Raw genomic sequence first — 20,114 nt, 5'->3', positions numbered from 1 at the left:
GGCAAAGTTTGGTGTGATTTGCATTTTCTGTTCTTTTTTGTTGTCCTTGTTTGAAAGTTTTGAATGCTACCAAAATTATGGCTGGGATGTGGTACCTGCCTGATGAATCCCCCATTCTTGGTGACCTTTTATTTTCCCCCCACTTTCTTTTATATTGATAGGATAGAAAGACATTGAGAGGAGAGGAGGAAGATAGAGAGGCAGAGAGAGACACTGAAGCACTTCTTTATCACATGTGAAGCTCCCTGGCTGTGGGTGGGGAGTGGGATTTGAACCCACGGTAACATGTGTTCTCAACCAGGTTGACCCCTATTCTTTTTTTTTTTAAACTATATTAGTGATTTTGTAGTGGCTTACAAGATTTTAAAATTACAGGGGTATAGTTTCATGGTGTACCCACCACCAAACTTTCCTGCTTCTTCCAAACCCACCTCTACATGCCCACCTCACCAATTACCACTATAGTTCTAATAAAGTCTTAGTTTGCAGTTTCACTTCTTCTTTTTTTTTTTTCTGTTATGTTAGAGGGAGAGAGAGATAGAGAAGAGAGACACCAAAACACTACTCCGCTGTCCTTGGAACTCCTCACGACACTGTCCCTAATGTTCTCATATGGTACTGGGGCTTGAACCCAGGACCTTGTGAATAATAAGATATGAAAGATAAGTTTCAAATCTGGACCCAACCAGACTGACTGTGAACTGCCTCTGGAGGTTGTGGGCAGTGTTCTCTCTGTCCCCTCCTGCCTGGGGTTTTTCTGTCCCCTGTCTCTGCCCTCCCACCTGGAGTTTCCCCCAAGAGCTCACTTGGACAGGTGCCCAAGGGTGGGACTCAAGCAGGGAGACATCCGGCTAATTTCCACCTGTGCTTTGGTGTTCTCTTGGCAGCTCCTCCTACCTTTACAGAAACACCCCCCCAGTACATCGAGGCCAAGGAGGGTGGCAGTGTCACCATGACCTGTACGGCTTTCGGGAACCCTAAGCCCATTGTCACCTGGCTTAAAGAGGGGACGCTTCTAGGTGCTAGCGGGAAATACCAGGTGAGCGAGCTGCTACGTGGAGACCACCACATCCAGCCCTCCTTGCCCACCTGCCTCTTTCCAAGTGTTCCCTGTTCCCATGATCCTTTGCAAAGGTGCAGTGTGGGCATAGAGTTGGCATGGTCACGACATGTGAGGAATCTGCCCTCATAACCCCCAAGTGCCCTCATGAACTCCAAGACCCACTCCATTTGAGGATGATGCTGTGAATCTCTAGGGTAGGTCCTGAACTCCACATCTTGTTCCCAGGTGAGTGACGGCAGCCTGACAGTGACATCAGTCAGCCGGGAGGACAGAGGGGCCTACACTTGCCGTGCATACAGCATCCAGGGGGAGGCAGTTCACACCACCCACCTGCTCGTCCAAGGTAAGAGTTTCTGACCTCAGGTAGTGGCATACTCAGTCGAGCACACACTTTTCCATGTGCAGGGACCCTGGTTCAGACTCCTGGTCCTTACCTGCAGGGGAAAGTTTTACAAGCAATGAAGTGAAGCAGGGCTGCTGGACACTCTCTATCTCTCTCTCTCTATTTTGTTTTAGTCCTGGAGCTTGGTGCCAGCACTATGAATCACTGCTCCTGGTGGCCACTTTAGCCTTTATTTTCTTTTCCATTTTATTCAATAGGAAAGAGAGACATTGAGAGGGGAGGGGAGATAGAGAGGGAGAGAGGGGGCTGGGTAGTGGCATACCTAGTTAAAGTGCACACATTACAACATGCAAAGACCTGGGTTCAAGCCCCCAGTCTCCACCTGCAGGGGGAAGGCTTCACAAATGGTAAAACATGTCTGCAGTTGTCTCTCTGTCTCTCAAGCTCTCTCTTCCCTCTCAATTTCTGGCTCTCCGTATCCAATAAATAAAGGTAATTTAAAAAATTAAAAAGAAGAGAGAGGGAGAGAGAAAGACACCTGCAGATCTGCTTCACTGCTTGTGAAGCACCCCCCACCCCCCAGGTGGGGAGTGGAGGCTTGAACCTGGGTTCTTATGCAAAGTACTATGTGCACTTAACCAGGTACACCACCACCCGGCTCCCGGTGTCTTTCTATCTCCTTCTCTATCCTGCCTCCCTTCTCCATTTCTTTATTTTCTGTCTCATACACAATCTCTACTTCTGAATGCCCAGGGTTTTTTATTTTTTGACATGTGTTCGGGGGGTCACTGATGGCCAGCCTTCCAGAAGCTAAGGGGCTCTCACATGGTGGCACCATGCTGAGTGGTTTCTGCTTCCTCCAGCTGCCCAGAGAGTGCCCTGCTGTGCCCCCATCCTCCCTGAAAGTCTCTCTCCATGAGTGATGGCATTGAGAAAGAATGCTGGAATTCCATCCAAACCCCAGATGCTTAAATAACATCGAGGGCATTTGGTCGAGCTGAGGTCTGCATAGTCAGCACTAACAGACACCAGTTTGCCCTGCCCAGGACCCTGGCAGCCCTCCCCATTAATCCCCCCAAAGGGACAATGTCTGGGTGGCAGTGTTCTTTTCCTATGCTGAGTTCATTCATTCACTTGCCTCCCATTGCTTTTGGCTATTGGGCTGTCTGGCTGCTGGGCTGTCTGGTCAGCCAGGCCCACTACAGCCTCCTGATTTGGAAGGGCTCAGCGACCACATGGGCCAGTGCCCCCCGAAGGTTGTGAGAGTGTTGCCCACTCAGCAAGGAGGCAGGTGGCAGTTGCAGCCTGTCTGGAAGCCAGCACCAGGGACTGCTGGAAGTTCACCCTTGATTTACTCCACTGCCCTCCTAGCCTCTGGCTGGTAGGCTACATGGGGCTCTTGCTTCCTTGAAGGCCAGATCATTCTTTGCTTTTGATACAAATGTGGCCTTTCTTCCTCCTGCGAGTCTCCTGCTCAGAGCCCTGTGAGAGGGAACAATGGGCAGGGCTGACTGTGATTGATTACACCCTGAATGTGTGTGTGTGTCTGTACTGTACATTTGCATACATGTGTATACATGTGTTTGCACATATGTGTATGTATATGTATCTTTATGTGTATACATGTTATAATGGGCTTAGATGTCAGGTTTGAGGGGTAGGGGACAAAATATATGAATCTCAAGCTATCAACCTAGTTATCTATTTACAAAGCAGTCAGTCATCTTATCTTGTGTGTGTGTGTGTGTGTGTGTGTGTGTGTGTGTGTGTGTGTGTGTGTATAGCCAGGACCTCACCCCTGTGTGATTCCACACCCCTTCGGGCTGCTTTGTTTAATTTAGCAAGAAAGACAGAAACACACAGAGGAAGAGACCCACAGCACTTCAGCTCCTTCCAGTACCCTTGTACATTCATTGTGAAGCCAGGGTTTGAATCTAGGCTGTAGGCATGACAGAGCAGTCCCCCCACCCTGTGAGCTATCTCTCTGGCCCAGGATTTACAACCTTGTTGTCTGGGAGGAAGTACAGGTAGAAAGCTGACTGGGTTTTGGGCAGGCTGTGGCCACACCCCCAGGACATGCTACTCTGGGATCTGCTGGGAGAGTGGAAGATGAACGCTGACAGCTAGGAGCATCTGTCTCCATGACAACCGTCTGAGCTGCACCCCCCTCTTCTTCCTATCCCCTTAAGGTTCAGAGCATACCTTCCTGAGTCACCTTGCCCCCTCCCCGCCCTCACCCTGCCAGGTGAGGTCATGTTTGCACCCTGTCTCCCCAGGGCCTCCCTTTATCGTCTCTCCTCCTGAGAACATCACTGTCAACATCTCCCAGGATGCTCTGCTCACCTGCCGAGCAGAGGCGTATCCCGGCAACCTCACCTATACCTGGTACTGGCAGGATGAGAATGTCTACTTCCAGAAGTGAGCACCTGCTGACCCCAGGGTCTCCAAAGCCTGCCCTTTGCTCCAGGCCCAGGGCAAGGGCTACTGCGGGTTTCCCCCTGGGATCTGGGGACTGGAGAGTGGGTGAGGGTTGGGCCATGGACCCCAGACACGAAGCCTCAACCATGGGGTATGTGGAGCTTCCCTGCTACCTTGCTTTGGTCTCTCAAGGAAGACCCTTTGTGCCCACCTGCTAGCCTGCACCCATCTTCCCCCCATGCCCTTACAGTGATCTGAAGCTGAGAGTGCGAATTCTGATTGATGGGACCCTGATCATCTTCCGGGTGAAGCCGGAGGATGCGGGGAAGTATACCTGCGTACCGAGCAACAGCCTAGGGCGTTCCCCCTCTGCCTCTGCGTACCTCACCGTGCAGTGTGAGTAGGGGCTGGGCAAAAGGGCCATGGTTGGTGGGGGGTTCCAGAAAATTCTGGCCACATTAGCCAGTCTGGAGACAGGAAGGAGTGTGGGACAAAGGAATGACTGAAGGATGAGGGATGGTTCAAGAGGGGGCCGGCTCTGAGTTGTCTGCAAGGCTAGAGCCAGTTTTCTAAACAGTCATCCTGGCATCTGAGTGTGTGGCAGCCCAAGTCTGCACCTGGGACAAGGTCTTCTCAGGTCTGGAGAAGGTGTAGCTAAAACCAGTACAGGCGGAGCTTTCCTTCCTCCACCATGGACAGGTGTGAGTTGGGGGCGGGGTACAGAACCTTCCTCTGGTGAGACTCCATCCAGTCCTGCCAGTCCCCAGACTCCTTCCCAGAGTGCTTCTTCCTCTCAGCTCTTCCTCAGTCAGGACTGCCAGCAACCCAGATGAATGAGCTGCTCCTCCCGCTTGAACAATCAGGGGCCTTTGTGCCAGCACAATAATTCAGTTTGCTAATCTGGAACACTCGAGTGTGGTTATTGCTCACCTCCCCCACCTCCGCCCCATGGTGAGCATGGAGAGGAGGATGAATAATGAGCAATGAGGGGCTGGCTCTGCCTTTTGATTGGCGGGTGGCCCATCACTCAGGCAACAGAAGCCCTGGTAGCTGTGCTGGTGACAAGGCTCTCCATCACCAGGGCCCAGGGTGGGAGTGGTGGGAGCACAGTCTTCTCCAAGGGCACATGGAGACCTGAACTGAGGACAAGTTGAAGGATGATTGGAGACCCCAGGAAGCAAAGTGTCTAAAGTGGCCACTAGTAATTGGAGATGGAGGAGAGCCAGGCTGGACCCCAGCCCCAGTGGCCTCCTAGCCCTGCAGTCTCACTATTTTCTTTCCTTTTTTAAAATATTTATTTATTTATTCCCTTTTGTTGCCCTTGTTGTTTTATTGTTGTAGTTATTATTGATGTTGTTGTTGGATAGGACAGAGAGAAATGGAGAGAGGAGGGGAAGACAGAGAGGGGGAGAGAAAGTCAGACACCTGCAGACCTGCTTCACCACCTGTGAAGTGACTCCCCTGCAGTTGGGGAGCCGGGGGCTTGAACTGGGATCCTTATGTTGGTCCTTGCGCTTTGCGCCACGTGTGCTTAACCCGCTGTGCTATCGCCCGACTCCCCTCACTGTTTTCTTATCTCTATGGAATGTCTCTGGGGGTGGGGACGAAGGTGTCATTCCCTCACTTCTGCCATCAGCATTGTGAATGGATCTTCTTTTTATTTTATTTTATTAGTATATATATTTTTATTGCAACCAGAGTTATCGCTGGAGCTTGGTGCCTGCATGACGAGTCCATCATTCCCGATGGTAATTTTTTTTAAGTTCTATTTTTTTAAGTTTTATTATTTTTATTTTTTATTTTTTTGCCTCCAGGGATTCTCATTGCCTGCACCATGAATACACTGCTCCTAGAGACTATCTTTTCCATTTTGTTGCCCTTGTTGTTTTATCGTTGTTGTGGTTATTATTATTGTTGTTATTGTTGTTGGATAGGATAGAGAGAAATGGAGAGAGGAGGGGAAGATAGAGAAGGGGAGAGAAAGATAGACACCTGCAGACCTGCTTCACTGCTTGTGAAGTGACCTCCCCTGCAGGTGGGGAGCCTGGGACTCAAACAGGGATCTTTACGCGGGTCCTTGCGCTTCGCGCCACCTGCACTTAACCCACTGTGCTACTGCCCGACTCCCTTAAGTTTTATTTATTTAATGATGGAGATATAAAAAAAGAGAGAAATCAGATGACTGCTCAGCTCTGGTTTATGGTGGTGCTGGGGATTGAACCTGATACTTCAGAGCCTCAGGCATGAGTCTTTCAGAACTATGATGCTATCTCCCCAGCCCCCCATTTTGTTGTTTGTTTTGTTTTTATTATATTTTATTTTTGATAGAGACAGAGAAATTGAGAGGGGAGGGTGGATAGAGACAGAAAGGGAAAGAGAGATACCTGCAGTACTGCTTTAGCTTCCATGAAGCTCCCCTTGCCCCCTGCAACTAGGGACAGAGTCAGGGACTTGAACCTGGGTCCTTGCGTATGATAATGCATGTGCTCTACTGTATACTCCACCATCTGGTCCCAAGAATGGATTTTCTTTGTGTAATGAGTCTCAGGTTGCAGATACTGTAAGGCCCAGGAAATGTCCTGGAAGGCCAGGTTCATAGTACCTGGACCTGTAATAGGAAAGAGCAAGGCAGGGAACAGTGTAGGAGTGACATTGTGTGCCCCTTTGTGCCAGTGTGAAGTCCTGGAGAAGGAGAGTAGGGAGGTGTCAGCATCTCACTTGGTTGTGTCACCTGGGCCAGAAAGCGATAGTGGCTGTGAGACAGAGCCAGCAGAGGAAAGCTTCAGAAAGGTTCTGAGTCTCCCCAGGATTAAGGCTGTACCCTTGAAGCCAGGGGCCACATTGGGACTCAGAGGAGAATGTGGAGCCTCTGTCTGTCTTGTCTGTCTCTTACCTTCTTCCTGCCTTCAAAGGGAGTCTAGGGTTGGGGGGGGGGTTTGAGGTTTTTAGGTGGGTGAGACAAGGAGCTTTATTTCTGCTAAAAAGCAGTGTTCAGAGTAGTTCCCATCATAAACCCTTTGAAAGCCTTGGAAGGAAGAGAGGAAGAGAGAGAGGGAGAGAGAGAGAGAACTCTACCATCCGAAAGTAGGAAGCTCTCTTTTAAATATATAACGTGGCCTGGCATTTATGTAAGAGTGTTCTCTGAAGTGCTCCAAAGGCTTAAAAGATTCCAGCTCATTCATCCTCCAGGCCTCCCTGGAAGTTCTGGATCTTTCCCCTTGGCCATCCTCAGGGGAAACTGGGGAAGAGTCAGGAGGTGATGACTCAGCCACTCACAGGATGCTCTGCCCTCCCAAGAGCCTGTCACCCTGGAGGTGACCTGGGCAGATCCTGCCTTCTGGATGCACAGATGGGGAAACTGAGGCCTGGGGACTGGCCTGCTTGTAGAAGACACAAGGAAAGACCTTACTGACTGTCATGCCTCCCTCCTTTCCATCCCCTTCCCCCTGTTACCTTATATGTAGAGCTATCAGTACTTTTCTGGTTCAGGTGTGGAGAGAAAGACTTCTAGGTGTATCAGAGGGACTGGACAGGGCCCAGGCACAGACCTCCGGAGGCTTTGCCTGGTAGTAGAGTCCTTGAGTAGCATTTGAGGGACTCTGCAGATCAGGGCAGACTGAGACATGCCATTGAGACCCTCCAAGCATTCAGAACAGATGTACTTAAGGAAACACTAGGGTAGGGGTCAGCAGGTGGCTGAGCTGCTAGAGCATACACATTACCATACAAGAACCTGGGTTTAAGCCCCCGGTCACCCCATGGGAGCATCTGTGGGCCAAGGGAAGTTTTACAAGTAGTGGAGTAATTCTGTGGTGTCTGTTACCCTCTATTTAAAAAATATGGCTGCAGGGCTGGATGGGGGTACACCTGGTAGAGTGTACGTGTTATGGTGTTCAAGGACCTGGGTTCGAGCCCCTGGTCCCCACTGGCAGGGCTTTGCAAGTGCTGAAGCAGGGCTGCTCTCTGTCTCCCTCTCTCCCTCCCTCCCTCCCTCCCTCTCCATTCCCTCTTGATTTCTGGTTGTTTCTATCCAATAAATAAAGATATATATATATATGGCTGCCTGGAGTGGTGGAGTCCTGAAGACACTGAACCCCAGAGATAATCTGGTAGCCAAAAGAAAACATAAACAAAAACAAAGATACTAGGCCTGGCAGGTTAAAGAAGTCACCAGGAAGTAGGCTGATGGTTCACCCAGTACAGGGTATGTTATCATGCATAAGGACCCAGGTTCAAGCCCCCAAGTCTCTACCTGCAGGGGGAATCTTCTTGAGTGGTGGGTCAGTATGGCAGGTACCTTTCCTTCTCTTTGCTTCTCTTTCCCTCTCTAGCTTTCACTATCTCTCACCCTCCACTAAAATAATAATAATAATAACAAAAAAAGGCCACAATGAACAGGAATCATGCAGGTACTGAGTGATAATCCTGATAGCAATAAATAAATAAAATAAAGCTGCGGCCTGCAGGGTGAATGGTGTGGCCGGATTTGCCGGAGGGTGTGACCCAGGGTGGACCCAGTACCTCTCTGTGTGGGGGGGTGTTGGATGGATAAAGGGAAGATGGAAAGGAGTTGCCTCAGAGCCAGTGTCTGCAGGGGACTGGGCGAGTCTGGTGGCTCAGCTGCCTGTCCCCTCTCTCATGTTCTGACTTCACTTTGGTCTTTCTTCTCTCCCGCCCCCTCACCCTTCTGCAGACCCTGCCCGTGTGCTCAACATGCCGCCAGTCATTTACGTGCCGGTGGGAATTCACGGCTACATCCGCTGCCCTGTGGATGCAGAGCCACCAGCCACCGTGGTCAAATGGAACAAGGATGGGCGCCCCCTGCAGGTCGAGAAGGTGCTTAGGCGGAGCACGCAGGGTCCTCCCACTGCTTCTGAGAGTTTCCCGTGGGGTTAGAGTCTATGGTGGGATGACTCTGCTGCCTGCTCCACTCCCCCCCCCCCCAATCTCTGGAAGGACAAAAGGTTGCTTCCTAGGGGGAGTTGAGGTGTGTGGGTCTACCGTCAGCTGGGCCTGGCTGGTCACCCTTGGGTCCAGGATGACCCCTGCCCTCAGGGCTGGCCACAGGATTGTATCCCATTTTGGTCCTGACCTTGTCTTGGCAGAACCTGGGCTGGACCCTGATGGAAGACGGCTCCATTCGCATCGAGGAGGCCACAGAGGAGGCTCTTGGCACGTACACCTGTGTGCCTTACAACACCCTGGGGACCATGGGCCAGTCGGCGCCTGCGCGGCTTGTCCTGAAGGTGAGGCTGGGTGTGTGGGTGTCTCCAGTGAGCAGGGGCAGGGGACCCCTGCTTCACTTCCTGACTCTGCCTCCACAGGATCCCCCGTACTTTACGGTGCTACCAGGCTGGGAGTACAGGCAGGAGGCCGGCCGGGAGCTGCTCATCCCCTGCGCTGCAGCCGGGGACCCTTTCCCCGTGATCACATGGAGAAAGGTACTTCCTGGTTCAGGAGCCCTCCACCTGGGAGCCTGGTGCAGGGAGGAGCTGTGGAGATGGTTTTATTCCAATTGGGCCCAGAGCAATGGGCACCCTGGAGGAAGAGAGAAGGAGGCAAGGTTGGGGGTAGGTGTATGTCCTCTTCTCGCCTCCTGAGGTATTGGTGGCTTCTCTTCCTTCCCACTTGCCCTGGTCCTCCATGCCACCCACTTCCACCCTTTCCTTGCCCCCTTGTTTGGCCAAGGTAGGGAAGCCCAGCAGAAGCAAACACAACGCCTTGCCCAGTGGGAGCCTCCAGTTCCGAGCCCTGAGCAAGGAGGACCATGGCGAGTGGGAGTGCATTGCCACCAACGTGGTCACCAGCATCACTGCCAGCACCCACCTGACCGTCATCGGTACAGAACTGCCTCCCCAAGTCAGTCCACCCCAGTTTGAGGACCAGCCATGTGCGCCCCCCTGTCCTTTGTGGACTGTAAGGGTTGGTGACTTGGGCCAGCCTGGGGATCTCCTCTGACAGAGACAGGCAGAGTGCCATCACTCCAGACCTCTGTGGTCAGAGTCTGTCGTGGGTGGGTGGGGAGCTGGGAGGACCAAATGGGGGATGAAGGAGCTCTGTGCTGGGGTCTCTAGGCTGGGCCATTTCCTGGGTACTTGGATTTCTGCTCCTGTGTCTTCTGCTGAGGTGTGTCCCTGAACTCCTCAGCCTGCCTCTCTGGGGGCTGAACCACAGGCAAGTCTTTGCAAGCCTTTCCCACCCCAGATTTCGACTCATTAGCATTCACGTGTGGGAGTTGGTCCCCTTAGGAATAGTCATTGAGGGTGAGGCTAGAGCCCCCAACTCTATGTCACATCTCTCATAAACCGGCCTCAGGGGCTTTATTTCCTAAATATAGAGCAGGGTCATGGGTGCCTGGCTCTGTGAACTGAGTACTTTTCCCTCTGAGAGGTCTCTGCTTGGTCCCCAGGCACCAGCCCCCATGCTCCGGGCAGTGTCCGAGTCCAGGTCTCCATGACAACTGCCAACGTGTCCTGGGAGCCAGGCTATGATGGAGGATATGAGCAGACATTCTCAGTTTGGTACGGACCTCTGTGAGTCACCCCCGCATGCTTTGCTCTCTGCTTCTCCCTCCCCCTGCCCCCAACCCCTCCAACTCCAGCCAGGCCCCAGGGTTGGGGGGGTAGAGGTCATGAGGACACTAGACCTCCAGATGGTGAGGTGTCTTCACAGTGACTAGCTTCTCATGGGGTACTAGGCATGTCATCAAGGGACTCCAGTGTCCCTGTGTTAGCAGCCCAGAAGGTTCCAGATATCTGTTTGGTCCTTTCCTCTGCTGCTCTCGCCCTGCTCAGCTCCCTGCCCCCTTCTTCCCATGCCCTTGATTCAATTCTTCTGGGATCCTCTCCTCTGGATTCAGGAAGAGACTCCTAATGCTTAAGTGCATTCAAAACAGCCCAGCCAGAAGTGTCAGATTCAGTTTTCTTTCTCTTCTGTCCCTGATGGTCCCAGAAAATGAAAGAGACAGTGGCTCCCTTTCTGGCCCTGTTCTTGGCACCTGTATATTCTCTCTGGGACTATGTCTCCCTGTGCTCTTAATTTTCTACTTACTGTTTATCCCACTAGATGTGGTAATTTGAGATCTTTGCCCCAACCTTGGGGCACTTAGAAATCTTGACAGTACCTAGACCAGGTTAATGAAAGGGTGTGCAGCAGAAAAAGAAAGGGGTGGGGAGAGAGGTACCATAGCTGACTTCCTCCCCATCATTATAGGGTCCCCACATTGTCATCCTGAGCTAGGGGCTGGCATCCATGAACAGGGAGACAGTACCACTTTGCTTCCTCCTTTTTAGCCTGGCTCAGTGGGGTGCACATTTCCAGATAAAATGCCCCCAGACCTGGTGTGAGAGAGAGTCCCATCCTCCAAAGGGGAGACCCTAGGGACTCAGAGGGGTTGCCTTTGAGACCCTTTTCCCCAGCAGGGGAAGGTGGGCAGGAATCTGCTCTCTTTCCCAGTGTGGAGGTTTAGTGTAGAGTGTTCGACTCTGAACATCCTAGTGTTTGAGTTCTGGGTAGGCAAACTGGGTCTAGACACATAGTGTCCAGAGTACCCCTCCACCCATATTTGTTCCTTCTGGGCAGGGACAGAGGCCAGTGGGCAACCCCTGCAAGTTCACAGTGTTGCTGGGTGACTGTGTGGTCAGGGAAGAGTGATTGGTATAGCCAGGACATGGTAGGGGAACCAGGAGTGGGTCTGGGTACAGACTGGGGGTTCCCTCACTGCTTGTGGTCCCACCCCATGCTGCTGCTCCTTTGCATTGCTTCCCTATACATGCTCCCTTGCTGTAATTTTTGGGGGGGTTCTGTAGGATGGTGGGGAGGGTCACCCCATTCGCCTTTCTCTCTGACAACCTCTAACTACTCCCTGCACTGATTCAGACATCTGGTGCCAGCTTCCCTTTGTTGTGCCTTCTGCTGCCACAGCCATTCTCCTGGGCATACATGGGCGAGAACCTTTCCAGCCACAGGGCAAGCCTGTGGGCACCTGCTCGCTCAGCTGGAGCTCAAGACTGATGGGAAGGGTGGCTCAGAGTCCCCATCCCACAGGATCATGTCTCCTCCCTGTGGAGACACCGGGCACTGCACCTGCTTCATTCCCCTGGGAGACTGGGGACTCAGGACCTTGCAGATCTAGGGAGAGCCCTCACCCCTTCTAGATTGCTACATGCATGGCATGACCTTTTCCTTGATTGGGATTTCTAAGATTTATAAACATTTATTATTTATTTGTTTATTTATTTATTTATTTATTTTGGATAGAGGCAGAGAAATTGAAAGAGAAGGAGGGGAGAGAGAGAGACAGAGACAGAGATAGAGAGAGACAGAGAGATACCTGCAGCACTGCTTCACCACTTGTGAAGCTTCCCCTAGCTGATGGGGATTAGGGGCTTGAACCAGGATCCTTGTGCATGGTAACATATGTCTTCAACCAGGTGCACGACCATTTGGTGGCCACAATTTATTGATTTATCTGGTAGGATAGTGAGAAATTGAGTGGGGGAGGGGAAAAGAGTAAAAGAGGTTCCTATAGCACTATTTCACTGCTCTGGAAGCGTGTTCTTCCTGCAGGTGGAGACTGAGGGCTTGAACCTGGGTCATTATGCATTGTAATGTGTGTGCTCAAACATGTGTGCTACTGCCCAGCCCCTCATTTCTAACCTTTTAGACCTTAGCAATCCAAATTCCCACCATGGAGAGACCATAGGAGTCATTTTGCTCACGTGTGTTGAACTTTCTGAGCTGACTCCCACCTCAGTTGATTGAGCAAACTCTGATTTGTCTAGGATTCTCTTCTGGCTCTCTCTGCCCATTTTCCCACAATGGCACCTACCTTCTTCCTGGAGTCGTTGCTTTCCCTTAGGGATAGGACCAGGGTGAGGTTTTCTCATAATGCAGTTGGTAATTGGACCCCTGATGTGAGCATCCATGTTACCTAAAGGTCCCTTGCAGTGGGGTGTCTCCAGCAGTGGCTGGTGACCTGGCACCATGAGGATTGGGACAGCCAGAGCTGGGTAGGCCCTTCTACTTCGGCCTTCATCTCTTCCTGTTCTCACACTGGAGTTGGCAGGTGTGTCCACTGCCACCTCCTTGAGGACCTTGCATGCACTCCTGTCTTTGGTGTAACCCACCCCACCTCCTTGTCCCCGATCTTCTGTCTTCCTTTTGGCCAGGATGAAGCGGGCACAGTTTGGGCCCCATGACTGGCTCTCTCTGCCTGTGCCCTTTGGACCCAACTGGCTGCTGGTGGATGGCCTGGAGCCTGAGACTGCATACCAGTTCAGCGTCCTGGCTCAGAACAAGCTGGGGACGAGCGCCTTCAGTGAAGTGGTCACTGTGAACACTTTAGGTGAGGCCCCTGGCTGGAACAACCTGGCTGTTTCTTAAAGGAGTTGGATTAGAATAAGAATAGATGGTGACAATAGATGCTGAATCTGGCACTTCTTGCTGAGTGTCTTCATGGGCCAGGCCTCTTGCTAAAATATGTGTATGATCTGACTCTGCCATTTGATATCTGGGAAGGAGTAGCCACGCTACTCTAAGGGGTTTGTCTGGGCAAAGGTTCCTGATTCCACATCAGAGCCCACTGGCCAGACTTCTGCTAAAGGAGAGACTCCAGATTTTACTTTGCCATGATAAAGCTTGTGTGTGTCTACTTATGTCTTCATGAGGTGGTTGGGGAATTCTTTCTGTGCCTCTCTCTTGTTCTTTGCTTTATTTGATGGTCAGTATGTGGCAGATTCTCCCCCCCTTCACCTTCTCTCCTGCCCATTATTGTGGATGGCACAAGGCACACCTATCTACACTCTTGGCTGGGCCATTTTCTTCCTGGAAAAAAGAGTTCCAGAAGGAAATTGCTATCAAGTAGTGACCTCCTGCCTTGGGGGAGAACCAAAAATGTGTCTCATAGTATCTTTACAGAGATGTTCTCTTACTAGAAAGATAATTACACTGGATTCTTCCATCTCTCTGACAGAGATGGAAGAATTTTCTCTCTTTTTACCTTTTTTGTTTTTTCTTGAGTAAAAGAAAGTCTTTTCATGACATTTCTTTTTCTACTCTAGTTATGGAAGTCCTCTGATTTTTTTTATTTTAATTTTTATTTTTGTGGTAGGGTGCACTGGATTTGTGCATATATGTGAAGATTACTTCTTAATTTAGATAGAAAAAGGAATGAGATGGCGGGGGGGAGAGAGAAATGCTATCTATAGCTATAGTACTGCTCTACCATCAGGGGCTTCTTCTGGTATTGTAGTGCTCCCACATGGTGCTGGGACTTGAACCCAAGGCTTTGTACATAGATAGGCAAGTGCCTGATCTGCTGAGCTATCTCTAGCCCCTGTGGAAGTCCTCTGGAGATGGAATCATGGAGCTCTGGGCTCACTTGTCTGTCTCCTTTATTGGCCAGAAGGGGCCTTCAGGCGCCTCTGGTTACGGAAATGGTGCATGTCCTGTATCATGAGAATGTGACTGTCACCTTGGAGTTTGCATGGCTGTCCCCAGAGATAGACGTCAAAGTGGCACCTGGGTAGCTTAGGGCAGGTGAGAGTACTATGTCCTCACACACCCTGTGCTCTCACCCCTGCTCTTCTCTCCCCTGCACAGCATTCCCTATCACAACTCCAGAACCCCTGGTGCTGGTTACCCCACCGAGGTGCCTCACAGCCAATCGGACCCAGCAGGGTGTGCTCCTGTCTTGGCTGCCCCCTGCCAACCACAGCTTCCCCATCGACCGCTACATCATGGAGTTCCGTGTGGGTGAGCGCTGGGAGACGTTGGACGATGCCATCCCGGGCACAGATGGAGACTTTTTTGCCAAGGATCTGTCCCAGGTGAGGCCTGGCTTTCCTCAGCTCTTCTTCCTCCAGTCAGGTTGTGACGTGGCTCTTCTCTCAGGGTCACGGGAAGCTTTGAGTGAGCTAGTTTAGGTGTCTAGGGGGTGCCATGGTCTCTCCCAGATCAGCTCCCAAAGTTTGGATCATTAAGTCACATGAGTGGAAGTGTTCTGTAGAGTCAGCTCTGTGGTAGAGGGGAGCTCTGGTGCTGTGTGTTGGCTCCAGGTCTTGACTCAAGTGAGAATAAGGCTGGGCACATTGAGAGCCTCCCATGACAACCAGGCATTACCCTCAGCTCCTTATTGGGGGCGTTTCTTGGTTGGCACACTTTCCTAGGATTGTCATCTAGCTTTGCCTTTAACACTCAGAATCCCCAGAAGGGAGCTTGTGTCCTCCACTAGTTGACCCCAGGTAACCATTACTAACTCTACAGTTCCAGGAGACAGGAAGCAGTTCCTTTCAGGGTCACCTGGCTTTCTGTCTTCATTCCCTGGATACTTGTTCTATGCTGGAGTTGGCTCCTGCAAGCCCATGTGTGCACCTGTTCTCGCCAACTCTGCTTTCAGTACCCTCTATGCATACCTATACTCAGTCATGGTGGGAGTGTTTGTATCATGGACTTGGGCAGATGCTACAAAATAGGACCTTTTTTTTTTTCAACTCTTCCAGTGCACCACTGCTGTAGTGGGCCCTATCCCATGTAAGCTCATGGCGGGGTCAGTGGTGGGTCAGTGCTGTCTGGGTTCTTCAGCTGACAGAGTGTTGTCCCTGGGGCTGTAGGATACCTGGTATGAGTTCCGGGTTCTGGCCGTCATGCAAGATCTTATCAGTGAGCCCAGCAACATCGCCGGAGTCTCAAGCACAGGTACTTTGGGGGCTGGGGTGCCTCTTACAGTTACTGGAATGAAAACTCAGAACCATGTTGGGACCCCCTTGTGAAGTGGCTAATATGGAGAGAGGGGCTGGTTGGAAACAAAAGGAGAGGTCTGGTTGGGACTGTTTGCACGCTTCCAGGAGGATGGGCTGCTGCATCTTAATCAGAGAGCTGTGTGGCTGACAGTTTCTGACCACAGAAGGAAGTCTGACCATCTTTACAGTAGTTAGAAAGAACTGGAGGGGCTAGAGGAATAGCTCACCAGATAGGGTGACTGGCTAATCACTTATGTCTCCTGGTATTGAGCCTCAACGCCACATGGGAATGCTGTAGGCTTGGGGACATTTCCAGTTCTATGTGGGATCCATCTTTCTCTCTCTCTCTCTTTCTTCCACACTCCTTCCTTCCATCTTCCATACTTAAATAAAAAAGCACCCCAGGGGTGGTGAAATTGCACAAGAAAATATCTTGATTTATTATTTTTTTTCTATACATTCTCTGTTTCTTTCAGTGTTGTAGTGGGGTAGGGCAGTAAATTGGATTAAAAAGACAATAGGTCAATAAGTATCCAGTGACTTTTAGAAGGCTGCTTTATAATTATGGTGGTTTTATTGAAAAATTGCTATTTGGTATTGTTTTCTTCTACTCCGTCCTCTTGCTCGATTTTTTTCTCCCCCAGGCTAAATAGAGCCAACTCCCCAGTGCTTTCTCCACTTATCGTTTTCTCCCCTTGGCCCTGGTCCTATTTCAGCACATCTTTCTTTAGCTACAATTCCTAAAGCATAGCAGGGTCTCCCCACCCCCTTTCTCACCCCTTTTCTCCCCTTTCTTCCCAGGAAGTGGTCCTCTTAGTGTGGGAAGACTTTCATGTGTGGTGACCAAGCAATGGCCCCATTTCCTTGGGCAGTGCTCTTGCAAAGACCCCAGGACCAGTTAGCAGGGAACTTGGTCAAGAAGTGCCAGAATGGGCAGAATGGCAGGTGGGAAGGGACATGAAACTAAAGGGGCATGAAACCTCTGGAGCTAGGAGTATAAAGTGTGATTTCTAGCTTGTATTTTCATTTTTTTTTTTTTCCATACTGAGGTGCCTCTTATAGGCAACAGAACCCAACATGTTTCTGTCTTGGCTTCCCTCCAGGGAAGACTCAGAGAGGTGGAGAAACAGAGAATATAGCTTGCAGTCAAGGTTAGAGTAGAAGACTTAAGAATTTCACCAGCACCATCAGTGAACAAGCTGCTCTGTGTTCAGTTTCTTTTGCATCCACAGTTAAAGGTTTCTCTTGGGTGTATAAAGCTGCAGTGACTTCTGTGTTCCTTTGAGTTAAACTATAGCTTCCAAAGGCTGCAACCTTCAAATTTCTTTTTTTTTAATTTATAAAATGGAAACACTGACAAGACCATAGGATAAGAGGGGTACAATTCCCACCACCAGAACTCTGTATCCCATCCCTTCCCCTGATAGCTTTCCTATTCTTTAACTCTCTCAGGGAAGCAATTACAGAAGTCAGACTTTTCACCTTCTTCCAATTTCTTTTTAACCAACCATCATGAATTGGGTTACGATATATTTTTAAAAATTTACTGTATATTTCATATGACACACATACTGTTTCATGAGAAAGAGAGAGAGGGAGGGAGAGAGAGAGAGAATGAGAGAATGTGCAAGACAGCATGCGTGCAGGCTGAGCACCTCTCTGGTACATGAAGTACCAAGGATTGAATTGCAAGCCTCAGACACTCAATCAAGTTCTATATTCTACTAGCTGAGCTATTTCCATAGCTGCAAATTTGAATTACTTTTTAAAATTAATTTAATTTTATAGGACAGAGAAAAATTGAGAAGGGAGCAGGGTGGGGGCAGGAAGAGACAGAGAAACAGACAGAGGCACCTGTAGCATTGCTTCGCTACTTGTGAAACTTTCCCCCCTCATGTGGGGACTGGGGGCTTGAACCCAGGTCCTTGTGCATGGTACCATGTACATACTCAGGTCCTATCTGGTCCTGACTTGAATTACTTTTCAAAATATTTTTATTAATGATTTAATTACAATTTGCAAAGTTGTAAGATTCCGGGGGCAAAGTTTTACACTGCACCCATCATCAACCAGAATTTTTTGCCCCTCCCTCCAACCAGAATTCTCACAAAGTCTGAGAGGCAATTTGGAGCTCCTAATTTTCTCCTTAAAGTTTCTGTGCTTTAATTATCTATATTCCACATAAGGCCAAAACCATCTGGTATTTGTCTTTCACTTTTTATTTCATTAACCGGTTATATCTCCAGTTACATCCATTTTGTCCCTAAGGATATAATATCTCCCTTTTAAATTGCCAGACAGTATTCTAATGGATATATATCCTAAAACATCTTTATTCACTGGTATATTAATGGACATTTAGGCTGCTTCTATCCCCTGACTATTGTGAATAGTGCAGCTATGAATATGAGGATGTATATATCCCTTTAAACTGGTGTCCTCATGTCTTTGGATATATGCCTAGAAGTGGTTTTGCTGGATCAGAAGGCATTTCCATTTTTATTTTGTTTAAGGACTCTCCATAACTGTTTTCCACAAGAACTTAACTAGTTTGCATTCCCACCAGCAGTGTGAGATTTGGATTATTTTTAACCATAGTTACTATTGACATAGCAATGGCTTCTGGCTCAATACATCATAGGATCTTTCAATCCCTGCTTTGCTGAGCCTAGAATGACACTTACTAATATAACTGTAGGGTGGAGTCTGGTCCTGGCTGTCACTGAGGAATTCTGTAAATGTCTGCATAAAGTGAGCCTGTATTCTAGAGCCTGTAGGGGAGGAACTGGACCCTGTCTGAGACCCCAGCCAGCTCCTGCATCCTCACCTGAGATGAACCCCATCTTCCATACTTACTGTGATGCTGAGCAGTGATTCATCTGGTTGAGCCCATGTTACTACCATGCACAAGGAGCTGGGCTCAGGCCTCGACCCCCACCTGCAGGGAGGAAGCAGTGAAGCAGTGCTATAGGTCTCTCTCTCTGAAGCTTCAGGAGTAGTGAATCAGTATTATAGGTTTCTCTCTCTCTCTCCTTCTCTCCATTCCCTTCCCCTCACAAGTACTCTCTGTCCAACCAGTTAAAAGAGAAGAAAATAAAAGGAAAAAATGGCCATCAAGAGTAGTGGATTCTTGTGCATCCACCATGCCCCAGTGATAAACCTGGTAGCAAGAAAAAAGAGTTACTTACTGGTAGGGGGTTGGTCCAAATTCTTTATTAACAGCTTGTCTCACTAAGATAGTACTTTACCATCACATTGTCTCTACAGATAGGTAGATAGGACCCAACTAGAAGTCAGAGTAACTGTTATAGAGCAGGTATGATACGTGGTAGCTTGTAAGCAAGTCCCTCAAATTCAGTCCTTCCATCTTTTTAAAGAGAACAATAGCAGGTGTCTTGCCTACCTCCTTGACTTAATATCTGAAAACACAGGGCCATAGAGGTGGTACACTTAGTAGAACTCACATGTTACCATGTGGAAGGGCCTGGGTTTAAGCTCCCAGCCCCCACCTGCAAGAGAAAGCTTCATGAGCAATGAAGCAAGTCTGCAGGTATCTCTCTCTCTCTAAATTTCCCCCATCCTGCTCAATTTCTTTCTGACCTAGCAAATAAAAAAAGAAAAGAAAAAAAAATCTGTTAACATGCATAAAAGCATTTTCCAAAAATTACTGAACAAGTTATCAATTATTCCAGGAAAATTATTCTTGCAAGAATAGGCTATATGTGTTATTTGAGGTTATAAGCCACCCAGTAAAGACTCATCTTCTGTCCATGGTCCCTTTCTCTCTCCTGCTATCGTTCTCCTCTGTTAGCATCAAGCTGTGGAGCCTGAACCTTACTTAATAGTGTCTGCTCTTTGGGGTCCCAGAAGATAGTGAGAGAGAGGGAGAGAGAGAAAGAGATAGAGAGATAGAGGAGAGAGAGTGTGTGTGTGTGTGTGTTGGTGGGGGGTTGTATGTCAATTAGGTGGGGCACTGGAGGGAGGGACTCAAGCATGTTTCCTCTCCTCTCATCCTCTCAGACATCTTCCCACAGCCGGACTTGACTGATGATGGGCTCGCCCGGCCTGTGTTGGCTGGAATCGTAGCTACCATCTGCTTCTTGGCAGCTGCTATCCTATTCAGCACCCTGGCCGCCTGCTTTGTCAACAAGCAGCGCAAGCGTAAGCTCAAGCGCAAAAAAGGTTGGTATCTGCCTCCCCCTTCCCACTTGCAGTACCTGACTCCATTTCAGATGCTCCGCATCAGGGAAGATGGTCTCTTTGTAGCATACATCCCATCCCTTGACAAGAGGGAAGTTGCAAGGGGCAGCATTTAAAATAAGGCAAAAAAGGGGCCAGATGGTTGTGCACCCAATAGAGCACATGAGAGTGAAGCAGTGCTACAGGTGTCTCTCTCTTTCCTTTTCTAGTCTCCCCCTTCCCTGTCAATTCCTCTGTCTCTAAACATTAAATTAAATTAAAAATAAAGGCAGCAGGGCTGGTGGGGACAGACCAATAGGAAGAGAACAAGTGTGTGGTCAGGGCCTGAGCCTTGAAATAGGACCCCTCA

At 49.5% G+C, this 20,114-nt stretch overlaps 1 protein-coding gene across 4 annotated transcripts in view; it reads left to right on the top strand.

Moving 5' to 3' along the window:
* Nucleotides 1-20,114, top strand: part of IGSF9B (immunoglobulin superfamily member 9B) — a 61,112-nt gene that overhangs the window by 19,874 nt on the left and 21,124 nt on the right. For 3 of the 4 annotated variants that reach the window (XM_060180195.1, XM_060180197.1, XM_060180196.1), the window contains exons 4-16: nucleotides 888-1,039; nucleotides 1,289-1,406; nucleotides 3,683-3,824; nucleotides 4,075-4,220; nucleotides 8,518-8,660; nucleotides 8,930-9,070; nucleotides 9,149-9,265; nucleotides 9,513-9,663; nucleotides 10,234-10,357; nucleotides 12,995-13,170; nucleotides 14,427-14,653; nucleotides 15,437-15,521; nucleotides 19,586-19,747. In XM_060180195.1, the coding sequence (XP_060036178.1) occupies nucleotides 888-1,039; nucleotides 1,289-1,406; nucleotides 3,683-3,824; nucleotides 4,075-4,220; nucleotides 8,518-8,660; nucleotides 8,930-9,070; nucleotides 9,149-9,265; nucleotides 9,513-9,663; nucleotides 10,234-10,357; nucleotides 12,995-13,170; nucleotides 14,427-14,653; nucleotides 15,437-15,521; nucleotides 19,586-19,747 (1,884 nt within the window). The remainder of the gene's footprint in view (nucleotides 1-887; nucleotides 1,040-1,288; nucleotides 1,407-3,682; nucleotides 3,825-4,074; nucleotides 4,221-8,517; nucleotides 8,661-8,929; nucleotides 9,071-9,148; nucleotides 9,266-9,512; nucleotides 9,664-10,233; nucleotides 10,358-12,994; nucleotides 13,171-14,426; nucleotides 14,654-15,436; nucleotides 15,522-19,585; nucleotides 19,748-20,114) is intronic. The other variant, XM_007537342.3, reaches the window with a different exon arrangement.

This window comes from Erinaceus europaeus, chromosome 20 (genome assembly GCF_950295315.1).
Source record: "Erinaceus europaeus chromosome 20, mEriEur2.1, whole genome shotgun sequence".
In the NCBI taxonomy this organism is placed as follows: Eukaryota; Metazoa; Chordata; class Mammalia; order Eulipotyphla; family Erinaceidae; genus Erinaceus; species Erinaceus europaeus.
This window is presented reverse-complemented; position numbering and strand designations above follow the sequence as displayed.